The sequence below is a fragment of the Paracoccidioides lutzii genome (assembly GCF_000150705.2).
Source record: "Paracoccidioides lutzii Pb01 unplaced genomic scaffold supercont2.1, whole genome shotgun sequence".
NCBI lineage: Eukaryota > Fungi > Ascomycota > Eurotiomycetes > Onygenales > Ajellomycetaceae > Paracoccidioides > Paracoccidioides lutzii.
Genome location: NW_015440947.1, coordinates 1,887,386 through 1,907,326, shown reverse-complemented (window position 1 = coordinate 1,907,326; position 19,941 = coordinate 1,887,386). Strand labels below are relative to the sequence as shown.

At 42.7% G+C, this 19,941-nt stretch overlaps 6 protein-coding genes across 6 annotated transcripts; 4 read left to right on the top strand and 2 right to left on the bottom strand.

The window, feature by feature from the left end:
• Positions 1-2,773: 2,773 nt before the first annotated feature.
• Positions 2,774-3,357, bottom strand: PAAG_00541 (hypothetical protein; the record flags this gene model as incomplete). Its single annotated transcript, XM_015844054.1, has 3 exons — positions 2,774-2,894; positions 2,982-3,161; positions 3,296-3,357. 3 exons carry the CDS (start codon positions 3,355-3,357, stop codon positions 2,774-2,776), a joined length of 363 nt encoding a protein of 120 aa, XP_015700389.1.
• Positions 3,358-7,932: 4,575 nt separating this feature from the next.
• Positions 7,933-8,265, bottom strand: PAAG_00538 (hypothetical protein; the record flags this gene model as incomplete). The annotated part of the gene is made up of 1 exon (XM_002797953.2): positions 7,933-8,265. The coding sequence occupies one exon, from the start codon at positions 8,263-8,265 to the stop codon at positions 7,933-7,935; it is 333 nt and encodes a 110-aa protein (XP_002797999.2).
• Positions 8,266-8,700: 435 nt separating this feature from the next.
• Positions 8,701-11,128, top strand: PAAG_11122 (hypothetical protein; the record flags this gene model as incomplete). Its single annotated transcript, XM_015846825.1, has 7 exons — positions 8,701-8,775; positions 8,874-8,918; positions 9,757-9,854; positions 9,900-10,053; positions 10,118-10,297; positions 10,403-10,818; positions 10,966-11,128. 7 exons carry the CDS (start codon positions 8,701-8,703, stop codon positions 11,126-11,128), a joined length of 1,131 nt encoding a protein of 376 aa, XP_015703629.1.
• Positions 11,129-11,256: 128 nt separating this feature from the next.
• PAAG_11121 (hypothetical protein) lies at positions 11,257-11,553 on the top strand (the record flags this gene model as incomplete). The annotated part of the gene is made up of 1 exon (XM_015846824.1): positions 11,257-11,553. One exon carries the CDS (start codon positions 11,257-11,259, stop codon positions 11,551-11,553), a length of 297 nt encoding a protein of 98 aa, XP_015703628.1.
• An 828-nt stretch (positions 11,554-12,381) lies between these two features.
• PAAG_00536 (hypothetical protein) lies at positions 12,382-12,999 on the top strand (the record flags this gene model as incomplete). Its single annotated transcript, XM_002797951.2, has 2 exons — positions 12,382-12,579; positions 12,724-12,999. The coding sequence occupies 2 exons, from the start codon at positions 12,382-12,384 to the stop codon at positions 12,997-12,999; spliced, it is 474 nt and encodes a 157-aa protein (XP_002797997.2).
• Positions 13,000-16,722: 3,723 nt separating this feature from the next.
• Positions 16,723-18,586, top strand: PAAG_00535 (mitogen-activated protein kinase HOG1; the record flags this gene model as incomplete). Its single annotated transcript, XM_015844053.1, has 9 exons — positions 16,723-16,778; positions 16,870-16,917; positions 17,049-17,178; positions 17,233-17,276; positions 17,337-17,436; positions 17,523-17,879; positions 17,945-18,023; positions 18,120-18,303; positions 18,454-18,586. The coding sequence occupies 9 exons, from the start codon at positions 16,723-16,725 to the stop codon at positions 18,584-18,586; spliced, it is 1,131 nt and encodes a 376-aa protein (XP_015700388.1).
• Between the last annotated feature and the right edge of the window lie 1,355 nt (positions 18,587-19,941).

Below are 19,941 nucleotides of genomic sequence, written 5' to 3'. Positions count from 1 at the left end.
CCTGGGAAGAAGTAGGTTGCAATAAAAATGAAGGATAGGTATTGTCGATTGGATAAGCAAGCGGCCCGATGCGGGATAATTCTTCGATGAATGCAGGAGGGAGGAGAACAGGGTGTTCGTGGAGTTGGACAGGGCTGTGGTAAGGTGGGTTGAAGAGGCTGAATGGGAGGCGAGGATTGAGCAGGTGAAGGATATTGGGAAGCGTACAGCACCAGAGAGAGAGAGAGAGAGAGAGAGACAATGATGCAGGATGATAGAGAGTGGGGATAGGAGTGGGGACAGTTAAGAAGGTGATTGTTGTTGATGGTGGAGGTGGGTAGATGGTTGGAGAGAGGAGAGGTTGATGGGATTGAAGGGAGGTTGATGAAGCGTTGGTTGGTGTTTGGGTGATGTTGGGATGTTTGGGGTCTGGGAGAGTGGGAGCGGGATATTTAGGGACGGAAAGGGTCTGCTTTGGGACTGGGCTGGGGCTGGCTGGGGCTTACTACTCCTGCTACGTAGGCTACATACATGCAAATGAATAGCAATTTACGGGCACAGGGCTTGGCTGGGGGCTCTTTTGGAGCAGCAGAGTGTAGTAGCTATATACATACATTTACTACCACGACTTATTAAGATGTATTATTATAGCTTTGCTGATTCCGACGATCTTGATTGATTATGCTTGTGTTATTTTATCATGGTTATTTATTCCTCAACAGAAGTAATTGCGAAGAAAAAAAGTTCAGAGTACTGACAAATGCTAAGAATATAGTTGCCGCTGCTCGGTTGCACTATGGCTTGGGCATCGCTCTCAGTCGCAGACCCTCGTGGTGGGTGCGTGCCAGTGGATGAGAAAGGTGCGTGTCTGGTGATGTATGCGTTAAACTTCCAGGGCTAATTACTAAACTATATCTTTGAACAACTTATTGTTCCCCCAATCCAACCTGCGTCCTGTCAGTCGACTAAGCCAGAATCAACGCATGCGGCCAGAGCTGGAAAAGGAAAACCGCTCATCCCGCAATTTCAAACATAAGAAAGAAGTAAAGCCAAAATTACGTTGATATAATTATAAATCTCTTGATGACAATAATAGAATGAGTTGACGTAGACGCTATTTCTCTGACATTTCTCAACTCCTCTAACACTTGAAATTTTGTTAGTTACTCTTTGCACCGGGAATTATATTATACATCAGTTCTCCTCTTTTCCGATACTCCACGGTTCTGCTTGCGTATCGGTGACTTGTATCCCTATTGATCCGCCCGCGGCAATCTAGGTATCTGGTACCCCGGAGTTGGACCATGGCACCCACTTTCTCAATAAAACTAATCCACGCACGCACCAACGGCCAGCCAGTCAATTGATTGAGGATTTGGGATAGGTTCTTGCTCAGAACGGAGTTCTGGCATTTCCAACTTCCAAGGTTTACCCTTATTGTTGATAGTTTCGAATCCAAACACCTGTCATCTACGGATCGGCCGATGACTGGGTAGCAGATTATTTTCATTATTATTGCACCCAGGGCTGCTCACCAGAGGCTAACTAGGGCTACTTTTATGTTTGCAAGCAACTCGAGACAATCGTCTATTTAGGACGCAAACACTCTGGCAGGAGACATTAATGAATTCACTGGACTATGAAACAGCCAGCATCTGATCTTCCTAACAACCCCGCATAATAAAATACTATTATAATCACAGCACGCGACTGCAAGGGTTCTCGTCTCAAATCCCATCATCCTATCCTTGGATCTTAGATAACAACAGCCCGCGGGGTTGACCAGGCAAGCAAAACTAGGTATATAAATATAGACCTTCAGACCCCATTCAACCAATGAGAACAAACATCCACGAATCCCTTTCATAAAAAAAAAAAAGAAAAAGAAAAAGAAAAGAAAAAAGGCCCAATTGGACCAAATCTGTAAGCAATACAAAGTTTAAAAGAATAAGATAAAAGAGGGGTCCTGCAATTGTGTTTTCATCAACTCATTAATTATTACCATGACAATCCATCATTATTCAGCTCTCAAAAGATATAAAAATAAAATAAAATAAATAAATAAATTCAACTGTTATCCTACACACTGAGGTAGGGAAGCTTTGCTACACAAATGCCATGAGGCCTCTTGTTCCTTCTGTAACCTGTGAGTGACGAAGCTCATACTTGAAACCCTTGAATCTCAACATCGTCAATCAATCAAACACAATCCACAAGGCCGAGATTTCAATTGAAGCAGCTTTTCAAAAGTAGCACACGGGCGTAATCACTTACGCCTCACTAGGGCCTTTGGGAACCAATTCGTTCGCATGGAATCCCAGATTCCTGTCAACCGTATTGGCCTCCCCCAACCATTAAGTTTCAAAGGGGTTTTTTTTTTTACCCCTTCTTCAGAGCCGTCTCAGCCTCATGCCAGTGACTACGCCAGAGAGACAAGGAGAAGGTTTGGCGGTTTAAAAGAAAAAAGCAACACACAAAAAAAATAAAAGGGCTCTGCGCCAAATAGGTAGTGACCTAACGATAACCTGCTAACTAACTAGTTAACTAGTTAACTAACATGATGTTATTTTCCAGCTGACTCCACCAGCTGTTGCCAATAATGCCACCGATATCTAATGGACTTCACTAAAGGAGAGAGTGTCCATACACTGCCGCAGTTAACTACTCTAGCTCAACAGACCAACACAGATCACCAGAAGGAACGTTCGCCCTTGCACCCGTCTGTGCAGAAATGGCCCATTAAGGGCCACGACCCGGCTCACAGGGGATCCGTGTAAACGGACGGCCCTGAACTTTAGAGGCCCTTGGAAGAGTGGAGATGCAGACTTGAGCTTGCTAGTAGTTGGCACGATTGGCATGATTGGCAAAGAATCAAAATGCCAGTCTCCAACTTGGAAGTTGAAATACCGAGCAGGCTAATCAGGGGGTGAGCGCGGGGTTCAGCCAAGCTTAGCAGCTTGGCTCTTTATTTTTTTTATTTTTTATTTTTTTTTTTAACATACGATGGGGACATTTTGGCGAGACCTGCCAAGTTGATGGGAGGAAGTTTCTTCCAAGTGTTCATGCTAAACTTCGGTATGGTTGTTTTCTCGTGGGATTGTTCTTGTTTTGTGGTAATAGTTAGGGAAGGGGGAGAGGAAGAAGTCGGAAATTGAATCAGGTCGAATTCCTGAACTTCACCCCTTTAGGTGCATGGAGATTTCAATCTGGAGTAGTAAGGAGTAGTAAGGTGGGGTTTACCTTTACAGGAGGAACATGCTCGCAGTTATTGGTTGCATAAAAGCACCTAATATGAAGTGACCTCTCCATAGCTTACAAACATCCGTCGAGTCGATTAGACGTGGGGATATTCCACTCGGTCTGCATGTCCACGTCCATGTGTATGTATGTATGATGAGCAGGGAAAGTCCAATATTTGTCTGAGCTCGACAGGATCAGTTGGGACCGGGGGGGTTTGGAAAAAGAAAAAGGGGCGGGGAGTTAGGTAGTTAATTTACCGAGTTCATGATTGTCACACGAAGGACAAACTTTGGGGGGTAAAATTACGGACGGATATTTACCCTTATTCACTCCGGATTCGCCTGGAATCTTCAACGAGGCTGAGTTCCGACCTAGAAAAGCTGTGGGATCAACTGAACTATCTTGAATCTTGAAAGAGCAATGAGATGTTGATGATCTTGAGTTGTTGTGATAATTATTCAACAACTTAAGAAGTTATAGATCTGAGCGGCATTAATTGCGATTTAAGAAGAAACCCTGGAATAATTGTGATCTGCGGAATGGAATAAATAAATCATCATGAGCTCCATCTTACCGCCTGAGCAGGCAGGTGGATGTCTGTTGTCCTGAGACTACTGATCCATGGCTCGGTTCTTGATAATAATACGATGAAAAGCATCAATGGGGCCGTGCAGCATGCTCTCCGTACCATGTCCGCAACACATCTCCGATCCGCACAGATAGATGGCTCCACCGGTAGTAGTAGAGGTAGCGGCAGTCAGTTACTAACCTCCCCACCCATCCATTGATCAACGGCGAGTTGGCCATCAACTTGAAACCAGCCATCGTTGAATAGTAACCCTGGATGTTTAATGCCCACGAAGGATTTCTAAATATTACTCACTCTGTGGTATTTGTATATCAACACTCGAACACGCCGAAGCTGTGGTGGAAGGCATTCCATACCACATACGGGCTACTACAAGCACTCCACAATAATCACTCCACACCTAATTATTGATTGCAGAAGAAGATCCAGCCCGTCCATTGCCCCAAGTCGCGTACAGCACCCAGGGGTTGCATCACAACGCACGGAGAACTCCACACATAAAACCTCCGGTTCCCTACTCCTGTGATATACATGTTGCATATCCGATAGAATAATAAGGCACTCCGCGCGTTTCATGGATACATATAACACCTTTCTCTTCTCCCGCTCCAATGTCACTGGTGCCTCTTGACTTTGACCTCTTCCTGCGCTTTCTTTGTTTGAATTTCGCATGACGTGTAACTTGCAAGCAATAATGCCCCTATGGGCACCAAAATTTCCTGCACGAAATAACTGCTCACACTAGACCTCGCTCGGGCCCTGTAACCAGATGTCTGCCAAATTCCGTTCGACCGCGGATTTTACTCCTTTTGGGAAGCTCATGACTCGACATTAAGCAGGTTCAAATGGAAAAACGAAAAGAAAGCAGAAAAACCAAAATGGTGTCTGACTCGTCGGCCCAACTACGACTGAAGGTTCCGTTCGCTGCCATCACAACTGTTTGGTTCGCACAGCGGAATCTCACCAATTGCGGAGAGATCTACCGAGATTGATTGGGGGAGCCTGGTCTTACAACGGGTGGCCACGATGAAATCTATGGCTTTCACGCGGTTGATCGCCCACTTGGGAGTTATGAGATGCCGCCATTATTGCCACAATCATCGATAGAACAAGGGTTACCCAGCCCTGCTTCTTTTCAAAGCCGAAACCACATGAAATTGTTACGTGGTTGACACAGTGGCGTATCAGCAATAGCCACAGCTGACTGAGTTCTTTGATACGGCATTCTATTTTCAAAAAAAAAAAAAAAAAAAAAAAAAAAAAAAAAAAAGAATTGAGTTTTGAATTCTTTGCATCTACCTAGTTACCCCGCAGCGCTTGAACCTAGGCGGCAATGATTTTTCCGTCGGTCACTCCGAAGGGGTTTGAGTTGGTTTCCAGAAAGCACTTCTGATTGCTGATTACAGATATGGAAGTCAGGGGGGTTCCCAGGGAATTGAAATCAGGAGGTAAAGGAAGAGAACAAGCCCCTGGAAAAGGGAAATGACATTCTCAACATCCGATGAGCAGGCTTCCTTTCCCTCTCTTCCGCGGAAACGGATAATACGAAAAAAGACGCATAGGACAAACTTGTTCAAAACAACATTCAGGACAAGGAAAGCAGAAGGGGGAAACAAAGGGTAACAACAGATAAAAAGAAATTATGTATGAATATATATCTAGAGAAACCACTCAAAATGGGTCTTTGGGAACCCCACTCCTTTTCATCATCTGCCCCTGGAAACACCATTAGCTGGTCACTTCCCCAAGCCTGGCCTGCCTCCGTGGAAGGACTCTACCTGTCAGCAACTTGGTTTCGGTATAGTTTGGCTATAGTCCACGGCTGGTAAACTGCCAACACCGAAAAAGAGGAAATCAGCATGCTTGATATAAAATTACACCAAAGTGATAACTATTCTTAGGTCAGTCGTTCACTGGTAGAAAGAACGTGAAGTAGGAGCAAGCGATCTCTCTGGTCTTTCAACTGTGGTATTGTACAGACACATATCTACTCTGCAAGTTACCTTGTAGCCAGCAGCTGGCAGAATCTTGTATTCCCTCCGTGCACAATTACCGTCCGGGTAAAGGAAAATAAACATGGGAAAAAGAGTAGGCGGTGTGGCAGTTGATGTCCTGTACATACATACACGCTGTGGCCACATATCATAACTCCATATAATCTCATACAAACACATGGTTTTCGCCTCATTATATTCAATTAAAATGAGACATTGTTTCCTTAGAAGTGGGATACAATCCATCCAAAAATCTTTCTTGTTCGCCAATCATGTTACCCTCTTTTTCGATTATATGATTATTCTTCAAAATAATGATATATGTGGGTACGTATACGCATATATTTAATCGTTTGTCTTTTTTGTCCACTTCAAAACAGTGGGAAGCCATTCAGTGCTTCTACTCGACAACTCCGAAGAGATTCAATTTAACCAATAATTGCATCAGTTGGCACGACACTGTCCTGTGTGGATAACCAAACAGAACACCTACGGTGTCCATCACATAGAAATTCACAAAATCAATAATTTAGTGTGGTGATAGAGGTGGTCCAAATCATCAATCCTCAGTGCCCCTGTGTCTCCAAGGCTTGGAAGTGATTAAAAACGATGGTGTTCCCCTTTTCTCTCACTTTCAGGGAGTTCAGGCCATGTAGTTGATGGATAAACCTCATGGAAACTGGTTTGAGGAACTGCACTGATGATTTCATTGCCTCAGGATTCAAGAGAATCGTGCCTTCTTATATGCTGTTGTATTTTCACCCTGTTCATCTGTCCATCTTAAACAACCCCTCCGCATGTCTAAATGCAAGATAAGTTGTATATATCAACTTAGACTATGCGAGGCACATTGTGCCATACACTGTGAATGTCCACCATTGATCTTCTATTTGCGAATCATGGAAGCTGGGCATATTTTATCAGTACAGGGACTAATAAATAATCAATAACCTGGTTATTGACGTCTGATTCATAGATATCTCTGTAGAAGACAAATTAGATGTCATGTTCGTAGTCTCTGGCACCTTATGAAGTTGATAAGATATGAATGACACATGTGATTGAAGACAGTTAATATCTTGTGGTAGCTTGCAGTAGCTAGTGAGATAATTCGTTGTACTTAAAAGAAAATAGTGATGCTGTCAAGATGGGGAAGCCAATAGAGCAAAAGGCCTTGGAAACTCCGAGAACTGCGGGAATGTTGAAAGACAGGGAAGCAATGGGACTAGTCTGACAAACATTTCCCTTCCATCCCTTCTGTTACTTTCCCTGATATCATCCTTTCCACGTGTTCCAGCCGTCCCATTCGTCTTCCACAAATATCATGGGGTAAATACGTCAAATGTAGATCCTCTCATCAAATTGCTTGAAGAAGAAAAGAGCAGAATACAACTATGACAATCATGAGTTAATGAGGAGTTAACTTACAATATTTTAATTTTCTTTGCACAGTTCTCAAAGAAGACACTGCTTCATTGCACTGCCGGCCAGGCACAACCCATCATAGGAAACTCACAGCTTGTGAAAATCTGGAGAAGATTTCCTCACTCAGCAGTTCTGTTTTCACTTATGCTTTTTGTGCATGAATGTCAACAATTCTAGCTAGTCAAAGTCATCTTCAGCTTGTTCCCAAGCTTCGAAATTGTGGGAGAGATACTGCACACTCAGAGAAGTCAGCTGCTCGAGCAGGTTCACTTTGCGATGCCGAGGGACTCAATCACATATATAAGTTGCTATTCTAGTTTGCGTAAATAGTAATGTACCCTTTATTGGAAATATATTGAGATCCATCAGGCACTCCGCAAATTCTAAACAGCTCTGCAGGAGCTACTTTTAGCGACTCTGCTCAGCCACAGCAACAAACCGAAAGTGCGTAGTCTTCAGCAGATATTCACATGCGTGTCTGACTGGGTTTAGAATCTCCTACTGAAGACAGTTATCAACTTACAGCTCAAGATGCCCAAGAAGCGATCGATTAAATTTAAGGCAAAATATAATTAACAATAACATACAATCCGAGCGCCTTGCCCTTCATACCCATTCCAATCTCAAGGAAACTAACTGAGTGATCAGATTGCCACACAACGTCCGCAGATGATGATGTTAAGGATGGCCCTGGCCCAACAGCTTCTAATCCTCCAACTTCACCATATACCCTACCCGGAGACAGCCGGTGGTGTAGTAAAACCAGCCATGATCCCAAGGGATAATTACCACATTCCCTAGCTCATCGATTCCAAAACCTCCGACATACTCATTGCTCTCGGACTCGTGCACAAAAATCGCACCTTTCTTGTTCCTGGCATCGACGACGACGAAGACTGTGTTTTCTGAGGGCTTTAATTTGACATTGTTTTCCAACGGTTGCCAATCTGGGTCGTCGATATCCAAACAGACAGCCTGCATATCGGTTAATGTCTGACTAAATCTTGTATGGAAAGGGCGGCAGAAGTCTTGCCTCATCTTTTGTTTTCAAATCCTTAATTTTGTGGACCATTACTTTCAACAGGGATGTAGAAATGTCGTGCTTTTCCCCACTTAAATCCAAATTGTTTCTCAAAACCCGATATTCCGGTTTTACCTCTTATAATTCGTAGAGAAAAGCTTAAGAGCGCTTGGAGAACACTCAGTTTTAAAATGTTCTTGGAAGGACAGAAGTGGTCATCAAAGAAAAGCTGATAATTATTAACAGACAATTTTAAAAGATAAGACTGTTTCTGTTTGCTGATGATGTGGACAAATATACAAATGATGTGGTTATCTCTTGTCAAAAACTCTAATTAACCATGCCAAGGAGGTTGGATTCATCTTCAAGAAAGATCGTGCTGAGAAAGACAATATTAATGGTGTGTTGGAGTTGGTTATCAGCACTTTAAGATATGACCCTTTTACAGCAACATGGTGGCTGACGATGGTATCGGTTGGTGGAAGACAGCTATGCAGGATAGCACTAAACCATTTCTGGAAAACCATGTGTTGTCATTGCTCTCCGCATGTTGTACAATCAAAGCCCTGACGTCACACTTTGAATAGGTTTAATCTTCCACCAAACGGTCCTCCTTCCTTGACAGTCTATCCGCTCTCTCATCGAGCTTCTTGCGTCTGCGGAACAGAAGGTAAGTTGAGCTTCTGAGATGGTTTTTGGAACCCACCATTTCTTATTATAGCCCAGAGTATTCAACTGCTAGCATGTCATATTACAAAGATACAAAATATTAAAAAAGAATCAAAACGATTTGAAACTTTTAAACCATCTCATGGTATATAATTTGTGAAGGGGCTGTGAAATTCTTAAAGAAAAGTTTATTCAGATTCAGCTTCTTATTATAACTTTGATTTTCTTTGATCAGTTTTTGCTTCTTTTAGCAGAACAGTGAAATCTCCAAGTGTACCTCTTATCTATTATCATGCTTCTATCATGTGACACCAGATTTTTTATTTTTTATTTTTTTTTTTGAGCAGAACAAAGCATTTTTAAATTATAGTAGATTATTGTATGATTCAATATCTATATTTATTCCAGTCACTAAGTGATATTGAAATAACTCTGAAAAGAATAATGAGTTTTCACACTGCTATCACTAACTACAATTAAAGCTCAGATGACTATCAATGAGACTGCTGTTATTCTCTTACAATTCACTGATAGATATTGAGATAATTAGAGAAGAGGCTTGAAATGAAAGCAAGTTTGTTATCAACTCTCTTTCAAAGTCTCAAAGAGATATGGTCACAGCATTTCTATCAACTTAAGCTTGCTATATACTAATACAAGCTGTGATTAATAATTACTCATAAATGCTGAGTTTTGTTTGATATGAATTATAACACATTGACTAATATCTATTTTAGATTATATCTTTCACAGCTCATCAACTAAATATAATATAAAATACAGATTGGGAGGACTTGTGTTTTTGCCAGAAGAGTCAGCTATTGAAAATACATTCTAAGCCCCAAGGCTCGTTTCCCCGGGCGTACGAAGAAGAGTACGACCAGGTGCCAGAGCCCAGCTCAGCAGGTGAAGGAGAGACCGAATACAAGTTGGCAGGGTAAGCAATCGAAGGAGCTAGTTCAAGCCGTGACACGAGAAAAAGGCTCGTATGCGATGAATCGGATGATGGGACCCCAAGTCCTACGCTTACCCCAATTCCCATGCCTTCCCCTAATGCCAGCGGAATGATCACCGTGACTGCGGCCGATTTGTTCGCGTTTTGCCAGCAGATGATGGCTACGCGAGAGAACGCCCGAGTGAGTGACAATAGAACAACCCTGCGTATACCCTAAAACAGGAGATACGTGAATACCAAAAGAGGTGCAAGCTTCTATAGATACGAAGGCCGTGACGACGTTCGATGGTACCAACTATCAAGCCTATAGGATAGGAATCCTTGCGGACGCAGAGGTCATCGGTGGCACGGATATCCTGACGAAGAACCAGCACGAACCGCCTGAAGAATACGACACTAACCCGGTAGAAAAAGAACGTTGGATAGTGCGTACTAAGGCTCTATACCGTCAAATGTTGCAGTCCCTGCTAGGACCCGTACAGACAACAATTGGAGTGTTGGAACCAGACAACGCAGCTGCCCTATGACAGAGGATTAGTATTGAAAACACTGTCTCATTAGCAGAGGAGCGTATGAACGTTATGAAAGAGCTCTCGACCTTATTTGTCAAGGATAATGATTATCTTGCCTACCAGAGGAGATTCCGCTACCTTGTTGCACGCCATAAGAAATTAGCCACCAAAACTGATGATTTTTATCATGATCTCTTCCTCAACGGTCTACGAGACCACCAGAGAGCCTTCGCAAAGACTTGCCTTGACGATTTCTATGCGACTGGCCAAGATCAGATCGTAAACATGGATATCAACAATCTTATGAAACAATTGACCAATCGTACGAGCAAGACGACGGAGACTGAACGTACGAAGATACCTAGGGTGAATGCTGTCACGAATGACGGCAATCCTCAGCTCAGTGCGTCCACTTCCACGTCAACATCCACGAAGTGCGAAATCTAGGAACACGCAGGTCATACAAGGAAGACGTGTTGGCGTCCGCACCCAGAACTGGCGAGCGAACGGTGGAGGGAGGCTAATAAGGATAAGATTATTGAGAATGATGAAAATAGCGGATAAAAATCAATGAATTATAGGAGCAAAGATAAAAACAAGAATAGCAAGGAAGACAAAGCTAATGACAAAATGCCGAATCTTCTTGCCTCCCGACCTAGTGCCGACTCTGCGATCGCTCTATCCGTGTCATCCGAAATATCCTCCAAACCCTGGTATCTCGCACATGCGCCAGCTTTAATATGAGCGGTGAAGGGCATCCGATAATGCGTACGAAGTCATTCGAGGGGTACCTTAAGGTGAGCAGCCGATGGAGTCCATGAGCAGTTAAGGAGATAGGGGATATCCTCCTAGAATCAGAAGGGGGGGATATCATGGTCCGCCACGTGTACTGGATCCCGAATCTCACCATCAACTTGTTGTCGTTCGCGAAGCTAGAAGATCAAGGCTTCAGATTTGAACTATACTTATCCACCCCGTCTTATTTCATCATAAGAACCCCAAACGGTGTCATATTTACCGCGATTTGTACGCCCCAAAGCTCCATCTATAAGATCATCGAACGAGATTCAGAAATCGGTGTCCACCATTTGCCCAAAGCGGTCAATTATATCGCCCAATTTTATCATTATGGAGACGTGATGGCGACAGTCAGTGAATCTGACGATTAATCCAACAAACTGACCACATTCCCACTGAGGATATGGCGGCAGACGGGCTTACGAAACCTTTAGGCACAGTGGCATTTCAACATTTTATCAGTTTGCTAGGGCTTTCATATGAAAAGTAGTTGAAGCCAGCAAATTCTTGTATGTAGCGTGTAATAGGAATTCAAGCAACTCACACAATATCTCAAACCATGTGATGATGCCGGGTAGGTGGAGTATAATCGGTCAAAATGGAGTGCCCAGGTCTCAACGTTTGCTCAAGTATTTTCTTAGTCAAAAAGAAAACCCCCCCCATGTCCTCATTAAAGCCTGTAAAAATGGCCTTGGGAATGTCCTTCAAGATGAATTCGTCCTGTCCAAATCGGAGCAGTTGTCAGTTAGCCTAGCTACACTAGTCACATGATGGGACGGGTATACGCGCACGTTGCCAACCAAAGGCGACTTGCGATGCAGTCTTTCCTGAATAAGTTGCTTCAAGAGAAAGTGACGTCCAGCAGCACCAAGTAGTTCACTGGGTGGAGATGCCCATATTCGCCTCAAAATTTTGTGAGAGATTACGCTTGCGGCTTGGTGAAAGCCCATTTCTACATTTGCCACTTGACACAATTCGGGATCAGCGGATATTTGTGTACAAGTACATGAATGATGATTTTCTGAGCCTTGTTAGAAAGCAAATACTCATAAAAAGCTAGGAAGCAGATTCTAAAAAGCCAGTTTCCAAGGGATTGCTGAGCTACACAGCCATGACATTGTCCATTTAGGTGAAGCAAGCACTCTTGAAGAACTGTAGCCTAAGTCTAATTGCTTCCAGATATCAAACCTGACATTATCATGATCAATTACCGCGGTTCTGGCACAGAGACCATTATTGAGCAGGTCCAGATCATTGATCTTGAAAACACAGCTTATCTCCCTAAAGAGAGGTGTATCAAAGGGATGTTAGCCGGCAATGATAGCTGGTGCAGCCCAGATGATCACTTTAAGGGCGAACTTAACAAACCATCTGACATCTTCTCATTCACAGCTGTGGTAAGTTGCACTTCTTGAGATTAGCCTCTTACCTAGCTAACTGACTCAGTGCATCTATGCTATGTTCGGAAGAGTCATCTTTGGAACCAATGATGATTTACTGAAACATGAATCACAAGGTGCATTCACTCACATCATTCGCAGGCAACGTCAGGTTTCCTTTTTGGGGATCGAGAAGAATTGAACGGGCTCATGACGCACCTTGGTGATGAGGGAGTCAACTCCCAGGTCCTTGGATATCTTTGGGATGATCGGGTGGTAGATTATCATCGCTTCAAGTCATTCTCAGAGTGGCCGAATGTCAATGACGACATGTTCGAGGATCTCATCCATAGGATGACGAATTTGGATCTTCAAAAACGGGAAACAGCGCGCGAAATGTTGGAGCACCCCTGGTTTACTGATTGTGAGCTTTGTTAAAAGTCTTGGAAATTATCTTTCTTGAAATATTGCAGATCTCACATTTCATGTAAAGGGACAGGAAGATATTCATCGTCCAGATGACATTCCCCTCACCAGATCTTCCCCATCAACCTTTTCATTTTTTTTTCTTTCTCCACAAACACTGCCTGCTCCCAAGCCAAACTCCCTTTTGGTGGAGAATCACTACTAACCCTGTCTGTCTAGGCACTGCTTTCCCTGCTGAACTCTTTTCCACTATGCAGTTCTGTTGATTAACCACATTATGTGATCCTTCGAGGTGGCAAGTGGCTCTTGTGCATAACTAGTTTAGCTCTAGGCCTCGGTAGCCACTTCGGAGCTGAGACGTAAACGGGATGAAGGGACAGGCGACTATCTGCAACTTCCACCACACAGTGGCGGTGCCTAAGGGGATTTCGTGGGCAGCTCCCCACTTGGGAAGTATATCACACAATAATGCTGAGAACTATGAACAGACAGTTCTACTGCTACACTGCTTTCATATCCTCAGGATGGCTTAAGCCCTTCCCGCTCTTGGCCTTGGAACCATCAAAACTATGCACGGTAGCCTTTTAAGTTTTTACGACTAAGAATAGAACAACTAGTTACATCGCAAGTGAGGAGAGATTCCTCATATCATCCATAGAGAAGGGCAAAATTTCAAGCATCATTAGACTTTTATCCAATGCAAAGATGGGGCAGGAACAAATTGAATCAATACAGTAACAGGTCGCAGCTAAACTTTAGACCTGCACTTTCTTGGAGTGATTGATTCCTCAAGGGAGGTCTCCCACATCACTTGAGGAATCGGCGATTCTCTAGTTGCCCTTCCAGACCAAGCGTGGAACCTGTGGAGGGATCAGATTAACGTTCAAGTTGCCAAGATGGTCATAGTCAAGTCTTTTTATCATATCTCTTGATTATTTTCCTAGACTATTATTGATTTAACAATTTCACCCATCAATAAGTCACTTCTTTGATGTCATTTTTATTTATCTTCAATCAATTCCAGCAGTGGTTAAAATCTGGTCCTTAGAGTTGAACTCCTGGTCACTCTAAGCATTGAATCCAAAACCGCATGTACTTGATATGGTAAGGGAAATTGAGATTATACTATTATAGTTTAAACTTTTATTATTATTAAGAAGTGTATTTCATATTTTTTATAAAAATTTATATAAGAATAAAGAAATAATAAATTCGATGATGAGATTAAATGTTGACTACTTGATTACAGAAGATTATCAACAAAGAGTTAGCTTATTATAAATATATTATTACTTTAATTAGTATATATTATTTACTATTACTTTTATTATTAAAAAGATTATTATATATTAATTTAAAATTGTTATTATTTTTTTAATTAATTTTATTTATAAATATTAATATATTTAATAATTTAAATTATTATTTTTTATTTTTTTAAGTAAATTTATTATAATATTAATTATATTATTTAATATTTTATATATTTTTATATTATATAAATATAAAATTTTAATATAAAATAAATTTTTAAATTGTTATAAAAAATATAATATAAAAATAAATACTTTAATATCATATTATAATTTTATATTATTTTTTTACTTAATTTTAATATTATTTATATTAAGACTAAATGTCAATCTCTGATTAAAGTCTTTATTATCTTTAATTTAGTATTTTACTACTAGTTAAAAAGGCAGATCAAGAATAATAATTCACTTATATTGAAGTGATTTGAATCATATTTTGTATCATTTATCAACTACTCCAAATGATTGAATATGCAATGAAATTTCTTTCCTTTACTATGACACATCACCATGCTTCTTTTACTAGAAAAGAGAGAATTTTTCACTAGCAAGAGCACAAGATCAGACCAGGCCAACAGAGAATATATATGTCAAGGCAACAAGGGGGCTGACAGAACCTCAACGAGAAAGGTGACAAAACAGACCCCGCATTACACCAAGTAGGTTGGCCAGATAATGAGCGATTGAATAGCTGATAACATAGAAATTACTGTAGAGAGGGTAAGACAGAGGACTGTAAAGAGCTGAGCAACGGGCCTAAAGAGGGGGTGGGAAATTCTACAAAATATAGGTGCAGAGAGCGTGAAGTGAGAATGGCGGACAAGTGGAGATTCCCCGTCCGGGACGCAGGGTGAGGATCCAGGTGGACTCGGGGGTGAGTGAGGGTGGATCGGGGCCGCAAGGGAGGTGAAGAGTAAGAGAGCGGCGGAGTGAGGTCGCTCTGGAAAGGCCAGAGGGTTTGAAATTTATACGGGCGGTTTAGCTGCGGTCAGCGGCGCCAACCCCAACCGCAAAAGGGACGGTTGTTTTTCCGCAGCGGGGAAGGGCCATTTCCCGCCCGGGAGCCCTCAAAAGCAGATAACAACAACAACGACACAACGACAACAACAATAATAGAAGAATATAACAGTAACAGTCCCTCATGTGTCTGAGCAGGACCCCAAGAGCAGCTACATATCATCTTCGTCATCATCTGTGCTAGTTTGTCAATAAAACCCGGTTTCCTCAAGTAAGCCCCACTATGGACCGCACATAGGTCTCATGCAGCAATGTATCCAGTCCGCCGTCATGTCAAGAGCTGTCAGTGGCGTTCCATCCATGGGTGCCAGGCCAATGCCAGAGTCCAGGAGAAATATGCATGTGCCAAGTAGTCCAGGCGAAGCGGAAGATGGATCAGGGTAGTAGATATTCTACACTTCAGGTTCCTTTTGATTGAATAGTTGAGATGAATACTTTGTTCAACACATTCTATTGGCAGCAGTCGCTAGCAAGTCTGGCGTTGAGGTTCATCCCAGACACTGGCTGTTAGCTGAATAACATAATAGAAGTATAGGGTAAATCGCCGATGATGTGGACGTGCATCGGATGGGTTTCAGAAGAGATCTTGAATCTGGATACGTCAGAAGATAATATCAAATCAAATGTAATAGTTTATTAAGTCTGGCGACAGCTGTTACGCCTAAATAATCTTGACTGTCTTTTCAGAGGAAGATCCATAAGGCTTTTTAGCCACGGCCGAGGTTCCCCAATCCGCACCCAAACCCTGTGTTTTTTCGCCTCCCCGACAGTTTGGAAACATTCCAGACTGAAAGGCAAACAGTTCGATGCTCATCTAGCAACTGTTCTGTCCGAATTGTGAATCGGCCTGCCTTTGACCCTTCAACATTTGACAGCCTTCTCTATTTATTTACTGATTGGAGATTGATTTATCGCCTCTCTGCTCTTGCAGTGATTCTTACTTCGTCGTCGTGTCGACTTGCCCCTCGTTTTGCTGCTGCCCTCAAAATCCAAGGGATAAAACTCCTTAAACTAGCTAAGCTCGACTTGGCCCGCAATTTCTCATCGTTCCGCAAGCCCCTCTTCTCTCAACCTTTCATAACATCCCTACCAGCGCTACGGAGTTTTTCTTGCCACGAAATAACCATTAAACGCTTCGAATTTCAATCCGCCAATAATCCCTCCGGAGGCGACAGCTTCCTTAGCCAAGAATCTCAAGAAACCTCACTCGTTCTTCTCCCTGGCCAAATCTGTAATAAGTATTCAACCATCGGCTCGCATTTTACTTCTATATTGGTGATAACGAAAAGTACGATATCTGCACCTATTTTCCGTTCGCCTATACTCACCTTTTGCCTCTTTACTCCTCTTTCACGACTTCACGACGGCTTATTTCCCGTAGCTGAGAGTTATGGATCAGTGCAAGATGGCGGAGTTTGTTCGCGCTCAGATTTTTGGCACCACTTTCGAGATCACAAACAGGTATGCAAATAACTTGCTCAAACTTCTCATACGATTTCAATTATCTATCGAATTTCCTTGAGGACCAAATTTTGATAGAACCGTTTATTAGATACACTGATCTTCAACCCGTGGGAATGGGCGCCTTTGGACTTGTCTGGTAGGCAGAAACCCCCGCATCACATCACCACATCGTCTCTCCGAAGCTCGACATTGGGGAATGGGAGGGGCTTGCTTAGCAATAACAATTTAGAATACAGGGAGTCAACCCGCTGATAGATCATTGTATAGCTCAGCAAAGGATCAATTGACCGGGCAGGCCGTTGCCGTGAAGAAGATCATGAAGCCCTTTAGCACCCCCGTTCTCGCAAAGCGAACATACAGAGAATTAAAACTGCTCAAGCATTTGCGACATGAAAATGTTTGTGCCATTACAATCCGGGCTTATATCGTTCCTATGCTAACAGTTTTGTAGATTATCAGTTTGAGCGACATTTTCATCTCACCCCTCGAGGATATGTATGGATCATCTCCCCTCTAAGATTTGGTTGACCACTTGCTTACGAACCCTGTTTATAGATACTTTGTTACAGAACTTCTTGGGACAGATCTACATAGATTGCTCACCTCACGGCCACTTGAAAAACAATTCATCCAATACTTCTTGTACCAGATCTTGGTATGTTCTTTTGCTATAATTGGCTTTTGCCATTCACCAATGTTAATCAATCCTATGTTAGAAATGTCCGGCTAACTTGCGTACAGCGAGGACTGAAATACGTTCACTCCGCAGGCGTGGTCCACCGGGACCTCAAGCCAAGTAACATTCTCATTAATGAGAATTGCGACCTTAAGATCTGCGATTTTGGCCTTGCCCGTATTCAAGATCCCCAAATGACCGGCTACGTATCGACGCGATACTACCGTGCGCCTGAAATTATGCTTACCTGGCAAAAATATGATATTGAGGTGGATGTGTGGAGCGCTGGATGCATCTTTGCAGAGATGCTGGAAGGCAAACCTCTGTTCCCGGGAAAGGACCACGTGAATCAATTTTCTATTATCACGGAGCTGCTGGGAACTCCTCCAGATGATGTGATTGAAACCATCTGCAGTGTCAACGTATGTGGACCCCTACAATACTCCAGGCCGTTTTATTTCACTCGGATTGCCTGACTGGATTATAGACATTGCAGTTTGTCCAGTCCCTGCCCAAGCGGCCGAGACAGCCCCTGAGCAACAAATTCCAGAACGCAGACCCTCTTGGTATGAAATCATATTCCTTTGAGCGACCATATCCTTTGCATCGGAACACTGGACAGATTGTTACACAACTGCTAATTGATAAAAAAAAAAATACAGCCATCAGCCTCCTCGAGCGGATGCTGGTTTTCGATCCGAAGAAACGAATCACTGCCAGCGAGTCCCTTTCACACGAATACCTCTCCCCCTACCACGACCCAACCGACGAGCCAGTAGCCGACGAGAAATTCGACTGGTCTTTTAACGATGCCGACTTACCAGTTGATACGTGGAAAATCATGATGTAAGTAATCTTTTGGTCTGATTTGGCCAGCTCAGCCAAGACTAGAGCGGTCTGGCGGTCTGGCGGTCTGATAGTTTCCATTCCTGCCAAGATAAATATCCTTCTCCCCTGAGAACAGAAGTATCTAATCTACTCTTGACATTCATTTAGGTACTCTGAAATCCTTGACTACCACAACGTTGACCAGCTAATGCAAGATCCTAACAACCAACTGCCTCTCGATGCTGCTGCCGGGGATGTGGTATCGCATAGTATGCTGAATGTGCTGAAACGAGAGAAATAAAATTTCGAAGAGATCAACAAATGAACAACTGCGAAGAAGAAACAAACAGAGGTTGGGAGATTTGAAATTGATTATGGCTTTCTCCTGCTGGCATAACTCATTGATACATTCATCCGCCTTGCTCCCTGAGAAGGAAATACTGGATTTGAGCATAACGTTTCTATTCGACGGTTTTAGCCTATCACCGCCTTTTTTCTTTTGCATTTCCCACTTTTTGAACGACTATAACTTTTCTCCTACGTTGGGCCCATATTTTTGTTTTCATTTTTCATCATGATCTCCTATTTAATCTCATCATTTACGGTGGAGGATAGGGTTGCAAACCACATTTTTGCCTCCATAACCATCCCAGAACCGAATTCTTTTGATGTATTGCCATGATGCTTGATGGTACCCTTTTACAACGCATATTCAACGTTTTTATTTTGATATGGAGCATCATGTTAAATATGTACCCTTTCATTTTGTCCCACGTTTTATGACCTTTCACACATTCGTACCTGAACTTTCCTCGCTGTCTTTTTTCTTCTTGGGTGGCTTGGCATATTCCGTCTTTTTATCTTGATTTCGTATATCTCAACCCCTCGTGGCCTGCCGGTCAGTCTGGCTGAGATTCTTGATTGGCTAAAGGGCAGGAGGAACGGCTTGCAATTGGAAAGGCGTTGGCCCAATTGGAAACTTCGTGAGACAGCGCAATCGGCATCGTCAATTTCTATTTTCTCCTATGAAAACTATAGCTGCTTCACCTTACCCACAATACCTACGCACAAACCCTGAAAGTGAAATGGCTTTTTTCCCCGTTCAATATTCTCCTTGCGAGGTCTATATCCATGCTCGACGAAAGCACCGGCCGTCCTACCGTTTTTTGTCGACATGGATGGATGATGTAAAAAAGATACGATTTGTAAATAGCATTTTAGGTAAATGTTAATAGATAAGGCAGATGCGAAAAGAATAGAAAGCTCAGAGATATCCATATCCATATTTTTAACATTGCCTCCATTTTGTAACCCTTCAGACGAAATATCAGGTTGGCACGGCCCCCAAGAGTTGGAATATAAACACGTGACTCTTTCCGTTAACGGGCAGCTCTCCGTGACAAGGATCCATTGAAGTTAGTTAAGCTCTCGAATCTTCAGTCCAACCTCCGAGATCAACAACAATATCCCAACGCTGAACTCCCCAAAAAGCCCTGTCCCCCAATGGGTTAACAACATTGCTGCTAGTTGATATCCACTATCTGGAGTCCTTCCTTGCGTATTTCCTAGCCGCCGCTATTATAGTTAAGTTTTTCCTCCCTCGCCGGTCAGTGGGCAGTTAATATCAATCAACAAAGAGCGTACCCCGAGGCTGCG